Consider the following 23,942-nt stretch of genomic DNA (forward strand, 5'->3'; position numbering starts at 1 on the left):
TATAAGCAGAATGCGTTTTGATAGGGAACACTATGGCTTCACAATTCAAACTGCAGAACAGAGGCCAACTATTGCAATGGTAATTTTTTAATAACTGTCCACTTGAAAGCTGGCTGAAATTCCCCAGGAGCAATCTGAAGTGGAGTTTCCATTCCTGCTAGTCTGGTAGCATTCAAACCATTCAGCTCTCTGCAAGAAATTCCTCATCTCATCATACATTTATTTCTCAGAGCGTTCATTACGCATCTGATGCTTTACAACCATGAAAAGTACAAAGCCTCTCTTCCTTACGATTTCATTATTTATGGACATAAAATTTCTCCTGATACATTAGCCTTTCTATATTAAAGTCCCCCCAAAAACTTTCTTCTCTTCTCACGCCAACAGAAAAATCAGTTCTCTTCAAATTACAAGTTTGAGAAATAAGGAGAAAAGAGTTTATATGCCCTAGATAAACTAAATAAACTCTGGTAACACAGGTTTACACCACCACACTGATCAGCACTTGATGTCTCTTGGCCAAAATCTGCAAAATCACACACAGAGAATAGCAATGTTTCACAAGTCTCTCTTCTATGCTGACTGCCTAAGAGACAATCCACCTTCAGTCTTTTTGAGTAACCTTAGGCATATGTCTAAAATAAACCATACCTTTACATTGCTATATTTTCACTGTCTTCATTCTAACAGGCTTCAGAGTCTTCCCCCTTCCCTATTTCCAGCAAGTCTATTTAAATTCTCAACAAAAATAAAATCCTGCTTAATTCAAACTTACATTAGCACCTGGATAACTCCTCTGCGAACACTGACTACTGTCTCACATTCCAAAACCAAAACAACATTTAGCTAATGAAGATTCCTCTAAAACACACAAAAAAGGGATTTTTTTTTTTTTCTTTTCTATCTACAACTCAGGCCGTCTTCTTCGATATGGAGTAGTATGACCTTACTATGAAACCTACGCAGAGCTGTGATACCTGAGTTGATATCTTCATCTGATGCTCCGCTTTTAAGAAGAATTTTAACTTTCAAAAAAAACCCTGCTGGATGCAAATTCTCCTGCACAATGAAAAACAATACATTACTTGGACAGCTGTTTGTAGAATACAGGTCCTGTGAGAGTCTAGCACATTCATAACAGACAAATATCAGGAAATCATGTACACTCCACTGTATTCTTCAGTTCCATTTTAATGACTGAAGCAATAATATTTTCTTCTTAAATGCAATAATGGTAATATTTTCTTCTTAAATGCAATGTGCATCTTTATTATTTATTCTTATACTGCCAAAAGACCATGAGGACAATGAAAGCAAGAGATACACGATTCTTGTTTTGCTGTGGCCCATTTCGGATACTTTTAAATAGAAGCTGAACAATACTGAACAACAGAAACATTTCCTGCTTTTCTATGTGTGAATTGGCTGTATTACTCTAGAATTAATATGACCAGAATTCAAAGTAGGTTATAATAATATGAAATTTAGGAGAGAACAACAATGGGAGCAAATGGAAATAATGAAGACCGTATACTACAGCTCTCACTAAAACACTGCACATTTCAGACTCTAGAATGAAAATTTTCTGCTAGTTGTCCATACCCTCATACAATATCAAAACATACATTATCAAAAATGATGATAAAAAGACTTTCCACCTCAAAAGGTTTTGTGAAAGTCAATACAATAAAAACTGCAAAGGGCTTAGATACTGTAGTAGCATGTTATTTGAATGATTGAAATACATTGCCTTTTATCCTGATCTCACAAGCACATGCATCATCATCTGTCTGGAAGTTTTAACAGCATGCAGAAAATGGAATTTGAGCTTTCATTTAAAACAGGATTTTATACTTAAAACTTGTTTTGTATGAAACAGATAATGGAAATTTTAAAATGGTCAACCAAAGACAAATATACATTTTTCAAATTTAAGTTACACTAACTAACCTGAAAAGATAGAAGCACAAAATTAAAGTCTTTACATGGGAAACGGAATTTGTACAAGAGCAAGAGACCTCACTGTAGTGACTGCTTAGAGATATATGAACTTTCTTCAGGGTAGCTGGTATGTTTATACAGCTCTTTTTTCAGGTTCCAGAAGAAATACAGTCATGTTAGTAAAGTGCAATAGCTAAATTAACTGTTTGAAATAAGACTGATGTAGCATGGCTACACCGCTTTCAAAACTGAACTCTGTTTGGCACTTGCTCAAATATTTGTACAGATAATGAGATGAGGACTCAAAATGTAGTATGGACATATCCATTATAACCCAAAGCAAGACAAAAGGTCTGGTCCATAAAAAGCCAGCTGCTATAAATCTCAGGTGGACCACACTGTAGTTTATTCTGTTTGCAGTTTTCATGAATATGTGCCAGAGAAATTTTGGTCATATCATTATCAAAGGACCTCACTATTAACAGATATGAGGCAGCAAGACAGCTCTACATCTACATCTCTATAAAAAAGCTGGGAACACCAAAACGTACCTATGAGTATGAAAACCAAAGCAAAGAAAAAACACCTCTGTCTGATGTCAAGGATAACACACCAGTGATTAATGTGGTCCATATTATGATGTTAATAAATGCTTGAGTTTTGACTATTGCACACCATAAATACAGTAACATATTACTACCTGATTTGCCAAGCTTATAGCTTTCAATGCCTTGTCAAGATACAGATTGCAATCCCACTCAAAATAGGCTGTAGCTAACAATCGCAGCACTTTAGCCTGGAAAGAAAAACAAATGGGAAGTTTAAATGCCATCTGAAGAGCAGAAAAAAAAATAGCCACACATGAACATACATATGAATACAAAAGACTTAAAATTTAAGGTCATGAAAAATAAAAGCTCTTTGAGTCAAAAGAATGCCTGCCTGGTATCAGACATATAAAGTGATTGCTCAGTTCTGAAGCACATCCAGTCTTCAGCACTGCAATTTACACAGGACATTAGTCAACTGGAGTTCAGAGGAGAACAGAAGCGTAACAAGGAAAATCAGAGACCTGGAAAAAACAGAATGAAAGAAGAAACTGAAGGAACAGGAGGTACACACTTCACTGAGAGGAAAAAAAAAAAAAACCAACACAAAGACATACATGATAATGGCCTTCAAATATATAAATGATTTATATAAAAAGGAAGAGATTAAAATCTTCTCCATATCCACTGTGGGTAGTAAAGGGAGTAACAGCCTTATGAATGAGACAGATGAACATCTATCACAAATGACACAGATGTAACTGATGATGCCTTGAAAGAAGAGGGGGAAGGGAAGAAGACATGGCCTTTCAGGGTCTACTTCAGCCTTACTTTCTACAATTTGATTTCTGTGAAATAGTAGATTCAAATGTGATTTAAGGGCACCCATCAGTGACCGAACTCTCAGACTGACGCTCATAGCAACTGAACTTGCAACTCTGCCAAACTTCATAGCAGACAATACTAAAGAGGAGGCCAAAGAACCACTGCTCAGGTTTGGTACAGCAGAGGCAGAAGATACAGTGGAGTCAGGTTAACAAAATCCTCCTACTTGGAAACAGCAATTTCTCTATTTCTTACCTGCATTTCTTTGCCAACAGAATAATTCACGTCCATCTTCCCAATGTCGTAACTCTGGCTATCAATGGTAAGTGAAAGTTAGAATTAAATGGGATGACAGAGATAAATTCAGACAGTCTTCTGATACGCGCAACATTCCTATCCTTTCCCACTTCTTAACCAGTTAGAAACCACATAAATCACACAAACTAATCTCATTACTCACTCTTACTGGAGAACAAAAAATTTTGTTTTCTTTCTAAATCCTCACGTTAGAAATTGTACTCAATCACTTTCTTCAACCTGTTGCACCACCTTCTGTAATATCTTCTATTCAAACATTTCAGTAGGTTTTATCAGTTTTAACCATAGGGGTTCTGAAGGAGCAAGTGTTCTCATTCTCACCTGATATACAATATAGTCATACACAAAAGCTATACATGACCTGGTCTCAAGATCACAGCAAATCAATAGCAGAGACAGAAACATAACCTGGGAGTCATGATTCCCAATTCTTTTTCTAAAAGTTAAATGACAGCACAAAGGACCACCCAGGAGAAAACGCAGTGGTAATTCCACAAAACCAGATTCAATTGCAAATGCTATGAATGAAGAACTGTTAGAAAGAAAAACCAATAACTGGGCATTTGTTTCCTAATCTAATATATTCTCAGTACAGGGAAATCTTAACCCACTAGATGGAGCTAGATCTCTTTCTCCAGATAATCATTTGCACTTTGCAAAGGTTTATTTCCTCCTCAAATTTTGTCATCGGACTTGGTATTTAATTTTCCACAAGAATAAAATATAAAATAATCTCCAAAACACCAGCAGTAATTAATGCTAAGCATTTCTACAAATCCTCTTTGACAACATATGTGACCATAACTATTTTGAATTCGATATGTTGCCATTCATTTTCTTCTATGTAAAAGAAAAACAACAAGAAGAAACAAAAACAAATTTTCTCAGTTGAGGCTGTGGCCTTGACATGAGGATACTCTTCCCAATAGCCTATATTTTTTGTTCCTTAGCAGTACCACATTACTTATTTGGATCCTACCCAAACCATCTCTAATTATTCCTTTTTCACCTTGATGTTTGTGTCTTTCATCAGTCAAGGACTTGCTCTCTACGAAGCACCTCCTTTATGAGACATTCAAATATTGTCTAAAACAAATCCATTTAAAACCAGTCAGAAGAATTCATCTATTCTCTTCCAAAGTTTTCAAATCCTTTCACTATCATTTATGAATGGCACAAGAACTGGGAAAGGCCTCTTCATAAAAATAATCTCTTTGTAAGAAGTGTTAGGGAGAGAATTGACAAGCACCATGGAAAGACAACTTTAATTCTAATGACATGAAAATCAATGTGGAAAGAAGACATAAATGTTAGGCAACAGGGTAAGACAGTCATTAAGAATCTGCTCAGGTCATTTGGTTCAGCTAAAATCTTGTATTCTTACATTTTTAATTAAACCTCTACTTTCGCTTGCTCCCCAGTCTCCTTCACACATATTTTTACATCTCAAAAGCAGGATTTTATTTTTTTTGCCTTTGCACATTACCTGAGCCAGAAGGAGCTCTGTTCATACCTCTTCCATTCATAGGTTTCCACTCCAAAATTGTAACAGAGGATTGACAGGTAACAGGCCTGCAATAAAAGACTGCTGCTTCTGTAACGTTCTTGTAGAAACATCATTAGATCATTAGATCTACAGCACTCCAGTCTCAGGTTCTTTAAAATGCATTTTACTTTAAAGATACTTCTGACCTTATACAAGGGGATACTGAACACACTAAAATTAGTGTGAGAATAATGTTGAAAACACACTGATGTTTTAGTTGTTGCTAAGTAGCGCTTATCCTAAGTTAAGGACTTTTCAGTTTCCCATGCTCTGCCAGCAAGCAGGTGTACAAGAAGCTGGGATGGAGCATGGCCAGGACAGCTGACCCAAACTTGCCAATGAGATATTCCATACCATAGAACGTCATGCTCAGTATATAAACTGGAGGGAGCTGGCCAGGAGGGGCGGATCGCTGCTTGGGCATCGGTCAGCAGGTGGTAAGCAATTGCATTGTGCATCACTTGTCTTTTCTTGGGTCTAATTTCTCTCTTTTTGTTACATTTCTTTTCATTACAATTATTATTGTTGTTGTTGTTATATTTGTATTGTTATTGTTATTATTAATTTTTTTAATTTTTTTTTTTTTTTACTTTAGTTATTAAACTGTTCTTATCTCAACCCACGAGTTTTACTTTTTTCCCCGATTCTCCTCCCCATCCCACTGGGAGGGGGGAGGAGTGAGCGAACAGCTGTATGGTGCTTAGTTGCTGGCTGGGGTTAAAACCATGACAAAGAAAAAACCTGCTGTTTTCATGCAAAATTTTTAGTAAGAAAATCTCAAAGAAGCAACCAACCACAGAAGAGATACGCAGTTCAGAGCACTTTTCAAAATGTTATATGGTATACGTCATTCTTTAACATATAGAGAGGAAAGTAGATTTTCAAAGTTTGGAATGATAAAGAAGGGATGATTGCACTTACCTCTTTTGGCAATTTCATCAACATATCTTTGCAGCGCTGCACGCACATCACCGCTTTCTGAAAATCCCCTTGAGCAACTGCCTAAGAAAGCAGTAAAGCATGCCAACAAACTGTTAGTGAGCAACTTGTCGTTAAAATCCATTGAAAGACTGATTCTCTAAAATAGGACTTGGATTTTTCACATTCAGTAAAGCTAGGTTTGGGATTAGATATCTGTCCTTACAGTGCTACAGTAATTCTGTATATTTCTACATATTGCCAGATGATAAAGACATCCAGAAAAACACTGCAGTCCTTAGGTAGTGTGAAAAGGCCAGATGCATGGGACAAGTTCATTCAGATGTTAAGATGATACAATAGTTCAGCAACTCTTAAACCACCTCTCCAATAATTTAAGGTCCTCTTTTGTCTCCATGATCAAATTAAAAATTTTGGCCACTGCTTTGGCCTGTTTAGGGAAGCTCTTGAGAATTCTGGAGATAGTACTCTCCTTCTAGTTACTGAGGTCAGTGGTGTTATCAACAAATGCAGGCAACTACATTTTCTCATATTTACACTCATATGTCTGTAATACTCTATGGCATTGATAAAGTACTCAGAAACTTCAGTCAGGCACAATGCCTCACAAAACTTAGAATTTCTAAATTACTTACCTCGAATTACTGTAATTTGTGTTGTTGACCCCCTAGAAAACCTTTAGCACTTTTTCAGACTTTTCTCATATTGCACTAGGCTTTTTTTTTTTTTAATAATTATCACCATGATTCTTATAAGCCTCATTGTATGATGCCAGAGGGTGAGACTTCAAAGAAAACATCAAATGTCATGGAACTCACTATTTCCAGATCTTATAATTTTATACTGATTCTCCCATTGTTTAAAGGCTTTATATGTGGAAAGCAGCATGTATGAGGTCATGGAAGAGAGGGTATCCATGTATAGAAAGATCTCTGTCTGATGGCATGTAATATTAACAGCTTTGATGATGTTCATAAGTTTGCAGAGTCATGAAAGTTTTAAGTTACTGTGTTGGGTTTGTGTAGCGAGGGAGGGGCTACAGGGGTGGCTCCTGTGAGAAGCTGCTAGAAGCTTCCCTGGCTCCAACCCCCACCCGCCTCTGGCCAAGGCCGAGCCCATCAGCAACGGTGGTAGCGCCTCTGTGATAGCATATTTAAGAAGGGGAAGAAAAACTCCTGCCGGGGTGTGCGGGTAAGATGGAGGAGGAGGAAGAAGGCGGAGAAGAAGAAGAAGAAGAAGAGGAGGAAGAGGAAGAGGAAGAGCAGCAGCAGTGGCAGCTGCTACAGTAAAGAGAGCAGGAGAGGAAGAAGAAGATGGCAGAAGAGGAGGAGCTCCAGTGAGGAGCGGGATGTGAGAGAAAGAACCATGCAGACACCGAGGTCAGTGAAGATGGAGGAGGGAGGAGGTGCGCCGGAGCAGAGATCCCCTGCAGCCCGTGATGAGATGGCAGGCTGTCCCCCTGCAGCCCATGGAGGTTAACGGCAGAGCAGAGATTCCCCTGCAGCCCGGGAGGACCCCACGGTGGAGCAGGTGGCTGGGCCCGGAAAAGGCCGCGACTCCATGGGAAAGCCCACGCTGGAGCAGTTTACGGAGGACTGCAGTGTGTGGAAAAGGACTTGAGTTGGAGAAACTCGTGGAGGGCTGACCCCCGTGAGAGGGACCCCGCACTGGAGCAGGGGAGGAGTGTGAGGAGCTCTCCCCCTGTGGAAGGAGCAGCAGAGACAATGTGTGATGAACTGACCGCAACCCCCATTCCCGCCCCCCTGTGCCGCTGGAGGGGAGGAGGTAGAGGAATGGGAGCAAAGCTGAGCCCGGGAAGAAGGGAGGGGCGGGGGGAAGGTGTGTTTCTAAGACATGGTTCTATTTCTCATCATTCTACTCTGATTTGGTTGTTAACAAATGAAATTGGTTTATTTTTCCCCCAAATCGAGTCTGTTTTGCCTGTGACCATAAGCGGTGAGTGATCCCTCCCTGTCCTTGTCTCGAGCTTTTTTGCTGCATTTTCTCCTCCCCATCCCGCCGGGGGGGAGGAGTGAGCGAGCGGCTGCGTGGTGCTTTGTTGCTGGCTGGGCTTAAACCATGACAGTTCCAGAAGACTTTGAACATGTGGCTTGTAATATCTACTTGTTAGATACGAACCTTGGCTATCTGCAGCCATGATGAATACTACCTTCATATGCTTTCAATCAGCCTGGCTGCAAATACTAGCACAGTATGATGAGCATTCCAAAGTGACTAGTGTTACTGTGTACATGTTACACAAATGCAGTTTCGGGGACCCAGGCTCTACACCAGTCCTATCCCCCTTCTTCAGTCAAGCACAGGACACCTTTGGAACTGACACATTTATGATTCAGCAAGGCAGCTGTTTGTTTTATAAACAGCCATTCTAGCCAAATCATAGAGCAACAAATCTGAACTAGAAGATATAAACACCACAGCAGAAATGACTGCGATAAATTAGGCAAATTAAAAATAATTAAATAATTGCAATACTGAATGTAAACACAAGACGTGCTATCTTACATCTAAGTGAAGGAAATATATCCCTCAGCAAGTCTTCAATGCCAAGTATTCATACATCTAATAACTGGGTCAGAGTTTCCCTTTATACCCCTAGTGACTTATAAGGAAAACTGGGAAGAACACATACTGATTCAGCCTGATAAGAGAGTACTTTGAAGAGGTTCTTCTCCACATCAGCTTTGTGCACAGAAGTATCTGCTTCACCATCGCTCCCCTTAAGTAACTTTGCATACAGTTTTTCTATACTCTGGAAAACAAAGCATAGGCATCACCCGTGGAACTTAGAAATAGGTGCGTTTATAAGAAATTAGAAGTGGAAAAGAACTTACACTCATGGCAATCTCTAGAAATTCGTCAGCAAGATCAGCTTTTCCAATATCTATCCATCCTTTCCCAGTTTTCATAGACATCTGAATATGATAAGTGCTTTGTGAAAATATAGTCACTTTCAAGAAAGGCAATGTTAGATCTCATCTCATTGATACACATATCTAATGTAGGAGAGAGGTATTTCAGCTCTTCAATTTCTGACAAGAACCTCTCACATTTGAATGAAGTCCTTAATGCTTAGATGCAGCATAAGACTTATGGTGCCCTACTAGACAATATTATAAGATACTGAAATAAATAAGTGTGCTGCTTATATAACATTTTACCATATGACAAAGATGTGATGCTAACTGCACTGTCCAGAAATTCCTAACTGCACTGGCTCAACAAGGTATCCCTGTGATAATATAAGTCCTTCTTCAGCGTGTATATTCCCCAGAACTACAGGTATTTTTCACTCCCTTTCCAAAGCAACCGTAATAGGGTTTGAAGGTTTCCCTTGGTGATCAGCTGTACGTCATTGCTCACCCACCATTAGCCTTACCAAAATCTGTCTTCGAATAGTTCCCTCCGGAGGATCACTGCCTTCACAAAGGCACACCAGTCTGCAAGCAACAAACCGTACTGCAAGAAAACAGTGCAGACATTCATAAGTTCCATTTTCTCTTTTTTTTGTGTTTGTTTTTTTTTTTTTTAAGAAAGTCAGCCCCTGCCATATCTGAAAGACTGCTTGCCATTTTAAATTACAAGAGAGAAAAATTTGAAAGCTTCAGGAGTCAAAGCAGTCTGAATTTTAGCCAAGCTGCTTAAAACTGCTTTTTAGGCAGTAAGAAAAAAAAAAAAGATACTCTCATCAAAATACCTATTAAACACTTTAGAGAGAGTTTAAGTTAAATACATGGTATTCAAAGACTTAATTACATTGCAGGTGCTTACAGTAACATACATGTCTTGAGAGCCTCAAAATAGCCTTCAGCAAAATAGGGAAATGAAGTTTAATTTTACATTTTCAAAGTAAAAAGCAAAAATATTTTCAGGCCTTCCTTATACATCAGGGATGGAAAAGACACCACTTAATGTATTTAAAATAGCCTCTCCCTGGCCCTTCAGCTGTGATACAAGCTGAGAACATTATGCTCCACAATTACTACTTATTTTGTGTAAACTCACCCTTTTCCCTTTACCTGACATAATTTATATGATGCAGATTATACATAATTTTGACTACAATCCCTCAAGACAAAAATGTAGGCCAGATAATGTAATCCTGCAGAACCACATAAAGAACAAGTTGAGGGAAAAGACCAAAAGCTCACTTCTGCTTTCCCCCAGCCCTGCTCCTAGCTCCAAGCAAACCCATCAGCTACGTACCTGGCTAAAGCAGGGAAGGAAAAAGAGGATTTAGAGTTCTTCTGTATGTAAACATTGATGAGAGAGTTACATTAAAGAAACAATCTCACTTGATATAAATTAAGTGGCCAACAGTCTAAAATTTACATCTATGTTATTTCCATACATTTTTAGATTAAAACCATAGCATTATAAAGCAAATTACAGCTTCCTTTGGTCACATCACCTCTTTACTGATGCTCTGGCATGGAAAGGAGGAGTGATAAGAATGCCTACACTGATTCTGTGTCACAAGGAGATCACTATTACACCAGGATGCTCCTTCCTGAACTGTTTATACAAGCCCAGCTGTATACTTTCCTGTGTCTACACCCTATCTGCAAAGATCCAAACAAATCTACAGCACTACATATATGCCTGTCAGCAGAGAGTTTTTCCTTTTTGTGCTACAGCACACAAAATACATTTAGGAAGGTATTAGAACACATACGTACGTTTAGCTCTTTGCTCATCATTGACAACAGAACCCGTATGTTTGGTCACAGCCCAGTTCCACAGGCTTATTGCACCCTCTTCAACCTGAGTAGGAGAATTCCATTAGATTTAATTTTGTCCTGGATTTGGGTCACATTGAAATTTACTACTGGAAAAGGAACCATCTTTCATGTGTATCACAGTAATGACCCGTCCACATATTTGTGCAACTTCCTTTTATGTTGGAGTCAAAGGTGTGAGTTTTCCATTAAACTGTTACATGATCCCACAGGGAGATCTGGAATAGTGACCTGAAAACGGGCATGCTGAATGGACCACATAGCATTTCTTCAGCTAAAAGTATGGATCATTCTTTTCTATAGATCCATCATTTCAGAAGAATTATAAGCAGCTGGCAAGAAGAACATACTCTTTTCATAAGTATATTTCATAAGATATATTCAGTCTTATAAAAGACTATTTCACATCTTCTAAAAACATGAGAGCACTTCTAAGATGAAGCAAGGTAAGAAAGAACATGACTGTGCAAATCCAAGGCTGACACGACCTGAAACTAAAAAGAACTAATTAATCATATGACCGATAGCACATGTCACATCATCCATCAGTGCCTTCAGCTCCAATTTGAAATTATGCACAATAGCGAATTCTGTAAGTGAAGTGGTGGACTTCAGAAACATTCAAATATGTTCCTAAACAAAGCCCATTAATCTGTCATATTACTGAAATGTCCTAACCTATGTTTCTATCAAGTCCTTTTCCAAACTTAGCAAAACATGACCTCACTTACCCTATCCATCTGAGATGAAGTTTTCTCACAAACACTCATAGATACAAAATTTGTGCAATAGCACATCACCATGTCCAAAATACAACTGATTCACTGGCCTCGGGGATTGGAAAAGAGCTGTAAGAATTGTATCAGGTTTGAAAACATATCTATAGTAAGGCTTCACCTCTTTTGCCTATCAAAAAGAAAACTAAGTAGTTTAATTATTTTAAATACCTACATCGGGAAACTTCTGATATTAGCACACAAAGAACAAAGGCTACTGACTATATACTCTTGTTAAAAAGATGATGCAGTCCTACATAAAGGCAGTAAGTTCTTTTAACAATGCACCTTGAAGGGTTGAACTTTCCATCACTTCAAATCCTAGTTTCCATGGCAGATCTTGCCTACAAATACGCTCTTGCCTAACTAGGAGATATTTTATGGCCCCTTTTATTGAAGAGATCAGATTACAAATTAATGATTTCTTCTTTCTTTAAAAATAATGTAACCCAACCGATTCAAGAAGAACTGAAGGATACCAGTTTTATGCTCCTGTATTTCTTTACATTCCACACTAAGCATACTTTCTGTTGTGACACTTGCTAACCTATCTTGCTCCTTGTCACAAATTTAGGACTTTGAAAATCAGTCTTCCTTAGATGATAATCGCTATGAGTTAAACCTCTCTTTATAATTTTGGAGGAAAGGTTGGACAATTATCTCAGCTGGTCTTGTTTTTATTTCAGATTCATGTATTACTCAGACTTTTTTTTGAAAAAGGCCTTTTAAAGTAGATGTTTACTACTTTATAAGTACTCCTCTAGAAGAAAAAATACACTGAAGGAAAAAAAAAAGAAAAACATTATAAACGACAACCTAATTCACTTTTATAATGTATGAAAATGAGTACTTCCCAGTCTAGTATTATGTACTGGGTTTACCAGGCAGTTAAAACATGCTTGCTTGTTTTCTTGTTCCTCAAGTATCTGCTATCATTATCAGAATCCACGTACAGGATGAGAAGGACCTCTCCTCTGACCCAGTACCAAACTCTTAATGCATCAGCACCCTCTGCTTGCATTTTTACTTGAAATTACAATTAGATACTACTAGAAAATTGAAATAATAAGAACCTTAACATCACTAAGATACCAGTAACATTTCCAATTATGATGCACACTTTTATATTTAGGATCAACATTTTGCATGGACTTTTTAAATGTAACATTTTCCACTTTATTTTGGACTTCCACACTATTGAGTTAAAAGATGAAAAAATAAACCGTTTTGTTTACATTCCAATAGCGCTAAACGCTTATCTTCACTGCAAAAGATGACAAGCAAGAGCACGTGCTCGCAGAGCTGCAGGAACTGCAGCCACCAACCTGGGCGAGCGCTGCTGTGTGGTGTGAAGCCCATGAAACCCCCATTTCTTTAGGTGGGCTGGAGAGGGGCACCGGGCCGGGAGGCCGGGGCTCTACCTCAGCCGCGCTCCCATCCTCCTCAGAGATGCTCCCCGCTGCCTGGAAGAGCTCCTCGGTGAGGGCGGCGATGCGGGACGGGGCCTCCTCCCTCAGCAGCTCCCGTACCAGCCCTGTGAGACAGGACAAGAGGGGGGCATGAGACACAGCCCAACAATAGGCGGCGGCTCCCAGGCGCTTATCAGGAAGAGAGCCCTCGCCGCACAGCAAGCAGTACCTTCCACCGCCGCCAGCCGCGCTCCCGCCATAGCCGCAGGCACCCACAACACCACCCGCGCACTGTGAGGAGACCCGAGGGGAGGGAAAGCCGCCGCCGCGCATGCGCGCCACTCGCCCCGCGCGGCGACCGCCGCGGAGCATGCCGGGCCCGGCACCGCGGCCGCCCCGAACCCAGCGCTCCCGGTAGCTCCGCGCGCCGATTGGCTGTCCGGCGCTACCGCCCCGCCTCCCCGCCCCGAGCGACAGGCACCGGGGCCAATCGGACGGCGCGGCGGACCGTCTCCCCCGCTTGCCGTCCGGTGGGCGCCGCGGCGGTTCTGGAAGAATCCCGGGAGCAGGGCCCGGCCGGGCGCAGGCGAGATGTCGGGGCTGCTCCACACCACGCTGAGCGGGCTCAACAGCGACTCCTACTGCGAGATCAGCCAGTACCGGGACCAGCACTTCCGGGTGCGCCCGGCGGCCGGGCCTGAGCCGCGGGGGTGGGGGCGGCGGGGCCCGAGGCGGTGGGGCCCGGCCAGGGCGAGGGGGTGGAGCAGCACCTGAGGGGGAGGGCTGTTGCCGGGGCAAGGCCGTGCGAGGAGTCGGCGAGCGGGAGGGCACCGCATCTCCGGGGCGGCGGGAGGTGCCCGCCGGGGCCTGGCGTCGGGAGCGGGGCGGCAGGCGTGCTCACCCCGCTGCGTGCTCCCCTTTGCCCTCAGGGTAGCAGGCAGCTGCAGGAGAAATCCCTGAAAATTTCCTCTACGCTGTATGTTGGCAACTTGTCCTTCTACACCACCGAGGAGCAGATCCAGGAGCTCTTCTCCAAGTGCGGAGATGTCAAGAGGATTGTCATGGGGCTGGACAAGATCAAGAAAACCCCCTGTGGTTTCTGTTTCGTTGAGTATCCTTTCTAGTTCCCTGCTACTGTCAGCCTGTGTGTGGTTGCCACCTTTAGTTCCTCTCTGCACAGCCAGCTTAGCTGTACTGCTGTGCAAAACCTGAAAAGGAGTGATATTCAAGTGCTTTCTACCAGGTGCTTCCCTTCCAACATTGCTACTTCCCCACCACCACCTTAATTGAGAGACTGTACAGCGGTGCTGTAGGTGAAAAGTGCTACCGCTGCTGTACTTTCTGGAGGTGGCAGAGAGCTCCTTTAATTTGTTAATTTCTTTAATGATTTTAGGGCCAAAATGAGAACTGTTACAGTCATCAGTCTGAGCTCTTGCGTGGCCAGAGCACATGTTCACTTTCTCACCTTAACTTTACACCTGAATGAAGTAGCAGAATAAGCCATGGCGGTATTCCCAAGCACAGGGTACACGCTTGTACAAGTTGTACCGTGAGCTGTCTTTGCAAAGCTCTCCTGTGAAGCCTGCCCCTCTTGTTCAAATTCAGTCAAGTTGCACGTAGTATAAAAAGGCGTATTACAGATTTCTTGCCTTTAGCAGGGCTTTAACATGTTTGTTTCATCTACTTGTGAAATAAGTGATCCAAAGCTACTTCTTGTCTGTGCAGGTACTAACATTAAAGTTCAGAATCCGTTCTGAGTGGGAGCTGGTTTTAGCTTGGATTTATAAGCGCAGTTTTTGATCCCACAGAGAAAAGTCTGGAAGGCAGGGTTTTTCTGCCTATCAAATACAATAGTTCTCTTCTATATTTTCCCTGTACCCAACAAAATAGCATGCTTAGTTCTCCTTATAGTATGCTTCAGATACTACACAAGAGCAGATGCTGAACACGCAATGCGATTTATCAACGGCACACGACTAGATGACCGAATCATTCGAACTGACTGGGATGCAGGGTTTAAGGAGGGGCGACAGTATGGAAGAGGAAAGACTGGAGGACAGGTAAAGACAATACCAGTTCATACCTTGAATTTGATCCACCTAAGACTGTCTACCGCTTTGCTAGTTTTGTCTCATGCAGAACAATGTCTACACATCTGTAAAGACCTGATAATGAACTTTAGCCACTCCCAGGTTGTTTTGGTAACTGATGCCTGGTGTTAAAAGCTAGAAATAGAACTTAAGGCCATTTCTGTCTAGGACTCCAAACTTCCTGCAATGCAAGCAGAATGTTCCCTAATCCAAGCTAATACTCTTAAAATGATGCAGAATTTGAATGGAGGGGGACAGCGTAGCTGCTAGGCCAATCTCATAACGCAGCAGTTTGCCCCAGTGCAAAGCTGAGGTTCCTTTGGAGATTTCCAGGATGGAGGGGCGAAAATGTTCTGGAGGCCAAGCCTGGCAATTCAGAGAGCTGGACTGCAAAGCTGAATGAAAATATTTTGGGGTCGTCTTTGCTTCTTGTCTAAAAAGACCTCAGCCATCAAATATATCCTCATTTGTCATTTTCACCACCATTACTACCTTTTTGGTGGATTATTTGAAGAGATTTCAAACGAGTCAAAGTGCTTCTAACCTGAACTTCAGTTCCCCACCAACTGAGCAAGGAGGGGATGATGATTCTGAAGTCTAGCAGGAGACAGGCAGTGCAGGGTACTAATATCTGTGTTACTGCTGTGCCCCAGGTGCGAGATGAGTACCGGACAGACTACGATGTGGGAAGAGGTGGCTTTGGCAAGATCATTCAGATGCAGAAGGCAAATCATCAGCCTGCGATCTATTAATTGCCTTGTGGGTCCTAGCTCATAGAGGGCTCTGTCCTTCCAGAGCTAGCCCTGTTCTCGCATTTTGGATTGGGGTAGGGAGTGAGATCCAAGTTCCAGCAAAAGGTGACCCTCCTTAGACTGTGGATATACATGTATTCATTCCCCCTTCCTTCTGGGCTAGAGAGGATGTTCTGTGCTGATACAGGGCAACAAGGGGGAAAAAAAATGGACAGCTCTGCAGGATTCTGGGTAAGAAGAAATGCAGCATGTCACACACACCTTGTGCTATGACATACTCTTCACGTTGCAGCTAAGCAGGTGGCTTCCTCCAAGCTGTGACTGCAGCCATGGTTGCTCTCAAATGGAACTTCTTAAAAGCTTACCACCATCGGAGCCCTCCAGATGCCTGGGCACCTTGCGGGGATGCACAAGAGATTCAGGTTTCTAATTTACAACCTCATCTGCTTACAAAGCAGTATCACTGTTTGGATGAGAGAAGTGGAACAAGGACTTACCATCCACTTGGAGGTGCTTGTCTGCACGTCTAGCCCTTGGGTTGGTCAGGACCTGCAGAGCATTTCTCTTTATGATGCCCCCAGTGCTGCCTGGCTTTTCAGATCCTCACTGTTCGGTGTGATTTTGTTAAAAGTTTCTTTTAATTTTTTAAATAAACAAACCGTTGTATTGGGTCTGGCTGAGATGGAGTTAATTTTCCCCCTAGCAGCCCTCATAGTGCTGTGCTTTGTATTGGTAGCTAGAAAGGTGTTGGTAACACACCAGTGTTTTGGTTATCGCTGAGCAGTGCTCCCAGAGCATCAAGGCTGTCTCTCCGTTTCCTCGCCTCACCCAGGAGGCTGGGGGTGGACAACATCTTGGGAGGGGGCAGAGCCAGGACAGCTGCCCGAAACTGACCAAAGGGATATTCCATACCATATGACATCTGCTCAGCAATAAAAGCTAAGGGCAGGGGGGGATGGGACACAACATTCGTTATTACAACGTTTGTCTTCTGGAGCAACTGCTGTGCCTACTGAAGCCCTACTTCCCAGGAAGTGTCCAGACATCACCTGCTGAAGGGAAATAGAGAATAAATCTTTTGTTTTCCTTTGCTTCCGCGCACAGCCTTGCTTTTGCTTTATTAAACTGCCTTTATCTTGACCCACGAGTTCTTTTCCATCTTATTTCCTCCCCCCCGTCCTGCTGAGGAGGGGAGTGATAGAGCGGCTTGGTGGGCACCTGGCATCCAGCCAAGGTCAAACCCACTACAACAGTGAGTCCTGTACCTGTTGCAGTTTGTGCATCAAAACCACTCGCTCTATGACACGAACTGGGGGGGAACATCTGTTGGTGTCTTAAATCTGCTGTCACTTGCAAACACAAAGATGGACACTAAAAGGGGGCACGAGTCTCGCTGTGTTTCTCTTGGCTTCCATCTTGGTGCTGGCTTTTCCTCCTCTTCTATTTTGCAATAGCTGATGGCTGATGTCAGAAGGAAGTTGCTTATAAAGTGTACGGCTGCTCTGAATAAGACAAGTCCTTATGTTTCACATCAGCAGGTTCTAGGAGAACTTTCCCTATCCTGTTACCTGTTCCACAATCGGAGGAGTGTATAAAGCAAAACAAAGGCCCAGTGTGCACTTCAGAGAGGAAGGAACCAGGAACTGCCTTCCCTGTGTTTATGACAGGCTTTCTTCCCATTTTAAGAAGAGCATGCCTGACACTCTCTAACCTGTTCCTAAGGTCCAAACAAGGGACCAGAGGAGATGAAAACCCTTTCTGATCTGTCCCCAAGAACCTCTCAGCTAGGGCAAGTAATTCCATTGAACAAGTTAAATTCTGTCTGTAAATTGGGTTTGTATTATGTAAATAATAGCAGCTGCTCCCTGCCCAGTAATGTGTAATCATGATTTTTCATGCATTATCTCATCCAAGATAATAGGAACTGTTGCACACCCATCTGCAGACCAGGCATACAATTTAAATTAAGTTTAACACTCACATTACCCCAAAGTCTTGATAACTGGGTGGGAGGGGGTGTTACATTTAGTTTGTTGGAATGTTTACTACCTGTTTGTTTTGCAAGTCAGGTTGCTGCGCCCGTACAGCTGTCACAGGTCTTGAAGGAACTGCATGTTTAGTCTTCAGCAGGTTTAAGCAATGACAGCACTGAGAAAGCTGCAATGCGGGCTGCTTCTGAGATGCAGTGATAAGGAGCAGGACATTGACTTAAGAGCAAAAAATACAAGCAGTCATCTGTCCAGCCTGGCAAAGCAGCATCAGCGTGAGGTCCCTTGTAGAGAATACGAGTTACAGAGGGAATAATTGCCTGGGCAAACACAGCAGGGAAACGGGAAAACTTAAGGAAGATGGGGAGAGGTATCAGGCATGAAACTCTAGGATTAGCAAAGGAATCTTTTGTGTATGAGGTAGGGAAACATAAGGCAAGCTTTCAGTTTGCTGCTGGAAGAGCCTGGTATGGCCTGTTGGACACATCAGTCCTATGTATGTGACAGAACATGCAGAACTCTATTCAGTCAGGTGCCTGGGCTGCTTTATGACTGCAGAAGGCATCAGTCCCTATTTTTGCAAGATACTGTGATTTCAACTCCACACAGATCTCCCTGTCCTGCTCACTTCGGTCTGGAGCAATAGTGTCTCCTTCAGCAAGTCCCAAACCAGGGCTAGTGATCTATGCACCATTCCTCTTTCAACATAACCCTTGCAAAGAGATTTGTGCTGACTTTTATTCAAATACATGTATTTGCCTAAAAGAATCCACCTCAAATACTACAGCTGCAGTAAATGTCAGGATCCCTTCCTTCTACAGCAATCCCAGACAGAACCAAAGAGAGATGAGAAAGTTTACAAGTCAGTAAGTCCTCCCAACTCTCGGCTCGTGCTGCCACATGTAGGTACCCACGTGGCACCATGCTGCATCAGTCAGAAGAGGTGTCCTTGCCAAGAGTGTTCCCAAGCACGGGGGCTGCCAGGGTCCTGGAGCAGCCCCTCCTGCCCTGGCCGGGCTCCTGGCCATAGCATGCTCTGTGCCCAGAAGACTCAGGCTCCAGGGCTGCCTTTCAGACACCTTTCATCAGTACACAAAGGTCCTTTTAGGAGAAAAAACCCTTTGTTCTCATATTGCTGGGGCAGCGCCAAGCTTGGCAGTGCAGCCAACAGACTGAGAGACCTGATGAGACCCCAGAGAAACCGGGTACAGCTTAGCAGCAAGCATGTGGCTGCCTCTCCAAGTCATGAGCAGGTAACGTGCTGGAAGCAGAGGCCAACAGCTGAGCTCTTTCTGTAAAGAACCCCGATGCTGAGTTCATGCCAGCACCAACCAAAGGAGCTTAAACCACCCTTCAGGCTTCCTGGGGAATCAGGACTTGGACTCCAGTGAGTTTCTGCTGGATCCCTTGTGATCTGTGGAGACCCTCTTCCTCCACGATACAGAACAGTTTGGAGCAGTTTTGCCAGGAAACGCTGCTCCTCCTCAGGCTCCTTGGCCGCACTCTCACTCAGGAACACCACACTCAAAGCCATCTGCACTGGGGAGGGGAAGAGGCAGGCTGTGGTTCTCATTCAGTGTGACAGCTTTTAGAGTCCCCTTTGATCCAGTAACAAATCTGAGCAAACTTTAGAGTGGTCAGGCGAACGGCAACACTATAGTTGTGGTGCTCCCCAGCCACTTCCAGCCACTGGTGCCCTGAGAAGACCCTGATCACTTTCCTCGCCCATTTGTGTCATACAGGATCCCACACTTTGCCATACACCCCAGAGCCGGATGCACCAGGCCTGGCATTGCAGTGCTGGTAGACGAGGTGGACCATCTTGTCTTCCACCCCACAGAAACGGCAGACTAGGTCGCCCGGCCTGTCACTGTCAAACCCCAAGAAATGACTCCTCCTCCCAGCCATCTCCTCCGCTGCCGGAGCTGCCATCAGCTTCATGTGCGGGCACCTGTGTGGCTGCGCAGCTCCAAAAGGGCGTAGTCGTAGTCCATGCTGACAGTGTCCCCGTCCCTGTCCCGTTGCCAGCACTCTGCGCCAGCATCAGGAAACCCACCTTGATCTTCTTGGCCCCCTTCACACAGTCTTCGCTGTCATGAATGCAGTGGGCAGCGGTGAGGACGTGCTGCTCGGACACCAGCATGCCCGTGCAGCCTGTGGAGATCTTGACAGTCGCAGAGAAGGGGTAGTTCATCAGGAAGTGGTTCCCGCTGATGGAAAACCGCCTGTCTGCACCATAAATCTGCCACTTGCGTCGCACACGCTGCCTCTGCCATCTCCTCTCTGCACCACTTGCTCAGGGGCCCATTTCCACTGTGGTGAGGATGCAGGTGCCATTAAGATACACTGTCTCGTAAGAGAGGTACTCCTGGAAGTCCTGAGGGACCAGGGCGACCTCCCACCAGGTGCAGGCGTCGTCGCAGCATGTTGTCAGCTCTGGGATGGGCTGTGACAAGAACTGCCCTTTGGTTAGTTGCAGTGTGGATTGGGGAATAAGAGCGGGAACCGGGTCACCAGCTGCAGCACTGGGAAGAAAGGAGAGCAAGAGAAGAGCAACCACCTGGCAGCAAGTCATCGTGCCAGACCTGCAAAGGCAAAGCAGGGAGAGCATTAAGCCTGCATGATTAAAGAGCCGGCCACCTGCCGCGGCTCGGGGCCGGGAGGTTTATCAGATGCACGCAGCCCCATGCCAGCTACTGGGTCATGCATGCTTAAGCTGTTACCACAGAAAGCAGAAGGGTTGGGACCTGCCTGGAGCCGGGTGAGTAAGGAGTGATAGGAATCTCACCCAGCACTGGCTTTGATCTTCTGGAGCTCTTCTGGACCGTGAGGCCCTGCAGCGCAACCCAGCGCCGCTGCAGAAATATCACGAGCTGAGGAGTTTGCTCTGTCGTGCCAGTAACCCTGTCTGCACCGGGGTGGATTCCCTGGCTCCCAGGGCTTCGCACCCCACTGATGGCTGCGTCCCACCCAGCAGCCACTGCAGCTCTGCTCCACCAGTTGGTCACCTGTGCGGAGGAGGATCTGAGGGTACCTGCTCACTGGTCCTACAGGGAAGAAGGCGGCACATTAACTCCTCAGGGTTCAAGTATTTGGTGTCACAGAGCAGTGCGGACCAGCCAGCCTATTTTAACTCCCAAATGGATCATTGTACCCAATTTAAAATTTAATCTGCTGCTACATCTCCACGTGCCAGGGCCAGCCCTGTTCTGGCAGGGGAGCAGTGCGGGGGGCAGGCTCTGCAGTGCCAGCTCTCCCTCCAATGGCTCAGCGGCACAGCCCTCAGTCTCCATCCTGCCCTGAGCCTGCGTACCCACACGGACTCCTCTCGGCAGCCCCTCCGAAGGCTCTTCCTCAGCAAGCAGCTAGTGTGCGGAGAGAGCTGCTCCGACGCCTCCGCTGGGAAAGCCCTGTGTCCCCCCAAAGGCAGCCTGGGTCTGCACTGCACACGTGGCAGTGCGTGCGGTTATGAAAGCCGCAGGGGATGGGGTGGAGCCAGGCAGGGAGGGAGGCTGAGCGCCACCAGCTCTCTGCACCCCTGCACCCTGACCCACCAGTGCTGCATCCCTGGCATGGCCCATGGCCAGAGCATGTCGCCGTCAGCTGGTGGCCACAGCCAGGCCTCCGCTGCAATGCTGCCCCAACTGCCTGCCCCCTCAGCATTGCTTGGGCCAAACGCAGCTGGAGCCAACAACCCTCGAGCTCCCCTTTAAATCCAGGGGGGACGGCAACAGGGAGATCACAAACCAAGCCCTGGCTGTAGCTCCCAGGGGGGCCTGCCTGAGTGACCCCTCTGGCACTACAGCTAGCAAGATAGCGCTGAAACAGGAGCCAGCCCTACCTCCCCTGCCCATGCTCCTGCCCACGCTTGTGCCCAGGCTGCCTGGCACCCATGCAGCAGCAGAGGCACGGGCAGGGAAGCAGCTTCAGGCTTGTTTGGTTCCCTCCAGGGCTCTGCCAGGCGCTCTGCAGGGGCTGGAGCCGCCCTGGGGAGGCCCACAGCCAGGCAGCAGGCAGGAACACGGCCTGTGCTGCGAATCTGGGTGGAAACTCCCCAGCTGATGGGGCAAACCACAGGCAGCTGTGTGCAAGGCTGGGGACCAGGCCTCTCAGCAGCAAAGCCAGACTCTGCTTTTTGCTGCACTTTCTCAAACCAGAAAATGTCCCCTTCCATACTGGCCCACCCTGCAGCCCCCAACACCTGACAGCCTTCACCCAGGAACATGCTTCCCTCCTGGCCCCTCTCTGCACAATGGAGCCCCAGGTTGCTATCAGAGCATCTCAGCAGGCCACATGCAGGCTGGTGCAGCAGCAGTTAAAGTTGTGGGAGCAGCCTTGTGCCAACAACATGCTGGGGCTCCGGCTGGGTGTTATTCACCCACCAGCTGATGCGCTGAGATGTACAGTAATGCCAGCAGGGCCCGGGAAAGGCAGAGGCACTGCCCGGCAGACGATGCGGTGCCATCCCTGGCAGCTCTGCTAGCCTGGATGGGGCGGAAGGAGGCGGTGGGCAGAGGGAGGCAGAGTCCCCCCAGAGTGGGCGCCCAGGGCTGGGGTGGCCCCCCCAGGCAGGCAGCCAAGGGCAGGGCACCTGCCATGGGGCCCGGGGGTGGACAGGGCTGCTGTGCTCCTGCCAGCACCTGCGCCCGTGGCAGGATGGCACCAACCCACCACACTGCATTGGCACGGACTGACGGCTGCCAGACAGCTGCTTCCTTGCTAGGCTGCCATGGTGGGAGCTGCCCAGGGCTTCCAGCACCCCGCACCATGTCCGGAGCCAGTCCCAGTGAGTACCCAGAATGGGATGCCGGTGCTCAGTGGGATAGCCTGGAGCCAGGCACAGACATGTCTGTGGGCACAAACAGACCCACACACGGCCATGGGCGTGGATGCGCACACATGCATGGGGACACGTGCATGAACAAAGGCATGGGGGGCTGCAGCCGTATCACAGGCCCATTGCCTGCTAGGCTTGGGCAACAGCACCCAAACCCAGGTGCATGGGTGCTGGGGGGACTGCAGGCTCAGGGCTCAGCAGGGCCCCATGTGCTGCCCCTGGCCAGAAGATACCCACCAGGTCGGGTGGTGGAATCCAGCATGGCACACCAAGGCACCAGCATGACCGGGAGAGCTGGAAGCACCTGCGAGGAGCCAGCGCCAGGAGTCAGCTGTGCCTGAGCGCTGGAGCCTGAGGCTCTGGCAGGATACCTCGGCCCAGGGCAGTAGGGCAGGCAGTGCCCGGCGTGGGGCCAGAGCAGGTGCCGCAGCTGCTTTTACTCCAGACACAGCCCGGGGCAGGGCTCACAGCTCCAGCCCAGGGGCCAAGCAGAGCTGATGGTGAGGGGCCCTCGCTACTGACCGTGCAGTGACCCTGCTCCACTACCAGTAAACAGGGAGCGATGCCAAAACCATGCAAGATCCATCTGCCCTAAATTAGTTTATTTTGCAAAATAATCTGTCAGGGCTGATTTAGACCAGACCAGAATCTGGGAAATCATCATCTTCTCACATGGATGCAGCCCAGCTCTGCAGGCCATTGCTGGAGCCTCCAGGAGATATTTCCAAGGTCTTTACTGCAGCAGCTGCCCTGAGACCTGGTGACACACGCCCAAGCAGCACAGGGACTGCAGGGCGGGACCACGGCAGGCTGGTGTCCTGCCCACAGGTACCAGCAGCTCTGGGTTGAGCTGGCCTGGAGCACTGCTCCATGGTTCCTGGCTCACAGTCCCAGGAGACAGTGCAAGGGCTGGTGGCTCCAGCTGGCAGGTTTCAGGCAGGGAGCTCACCCAGCACAGCTGGCTGTGGCCAAGCCCTGCTCTGTGCTGGCACCAGCCTGACACCCGGCCTGGTAGCACATGGGGTCCTGCTCGGGGGCCCATGACCACAGGGCATTAACGCGAGATGCAGCAGGACCAACAGAGCCAAGCACTTAAAAAACATTTAGTTTAATAGGTATAAAAGTCGACATTAAAACACCAATTATACAAAGGCATACAAGGTTGGACACTGGTACAGCTACACTGTGGACATCTTCACGGACACCTGAGCTA

The 23,942-nt window shown here is 46.0% G+C and overlaps 2 protein-coding genes and 1 pseudogene across 3 annotated transcripts in view; 1 reads left to right on the forward strand and 2 right to left on the reverse strand.

The window, feature by feature from the left end:
* Positions 1-13,349, reverse strand: part of TEX11 (testis expressed 11) — a 33,696-nt gene extending 20,347 nt beyond the window's left edge. The window contains exons 1-11 of the mRNA XM_050902050.1: positions 13,292-13,349; positions 13,075-13,187; positions 10,818-10,902; positions 9,518-9,597; positions 8,973-9,053; positions 8,771-8,890; positions 6,100-6,180; positions 5,119-5,204; positions 3,570-3,627; positions 2,642-2,737; positions 978-1,059 (exon numbers count right to left, since the gene is read on the reverse strand). Coding sequence (XP_050758007.1) covers positions 978-1,059; positions 2,642-2,737; positions 3,570-3,627; positions 5,119-5,204; positions 6,100-6,180; positions 8,771-8,890; positions 8,973-9,053; positions 9,518-9,597; positions 10,818-10,902; positions 13,075-13,187; positions 13,292-13,322 — 913 coding nt within the window. The 5' untranslated portion in view covers positions 13,323-13,349. The remainder of the gene's footprint in view (positions 1-977; positions 1,060-2,641; positions 2,738-3,569; positions 3,628-5,118; positions 5,205-6,099; positions 6,181-8,770; positions 8,891-8,972; positions 9,054-9,517; positions 9,598-10,817; positions 10,903-13,074; positions 13,188-13,291) is intronic.
* A 277-nt stretch (positions 13,350-13,626) lies between these two features.
* Positions 13,627-16,622, forward strand: LOC127019610 (nuclear cap-binding protein subunit 2). Of its 2 annotated transcripts, none has more exons than XM_050901746.1 (4): positions 13,627-13,740; positions 13,992-14,173; positions 14,984-15,122; positions 15,806-16,622. In XM_050901746.1, exons 1-4 carry the CDS (start codon positions 13,654-13,656, stop codon positions 15,902-15,904), a joined length of 507 nt encoding a protein of 168 aa, XP_050757703.1. In that variant the 5' UTR covers positions 13,627-13,653; the 3' UTR covers positions 15,905-16,622. The 2 variants fall into 2 exon arrangements, with proteins under 2 accessions (XP_050757703.1, XP_050757704.1); XM_050901747.1 differs by having other exon boundaries at positions 13,992-14,031; positions 15,001-15,122.
* A 2,839-nt stretch (positions 16,623-19,461) lies between these two features.
* On the reverse strand, positions 19,462-23,012 carry LOC127019789 (serine protease 23-like; annotated as a pseudogene).
* Between the last annotated feature and the right edge of the window lie 930 nt (positions 23,013-23,942).

The sequence above is a fragment of the Gymnogyps californianus genome, chromosome 9 (genome assembly GCF_018139145.2).
Source record: "Gymnogyps californianus isolate 813 chromosome 9, ASM1813914v2, whole genome shotgun sequence".
NCBI lineage: Eukaryota > Metazoa > Chordata > Aves > Accipitriformes > Cathartidae > Gymnogyps > Gymnogyps californianus.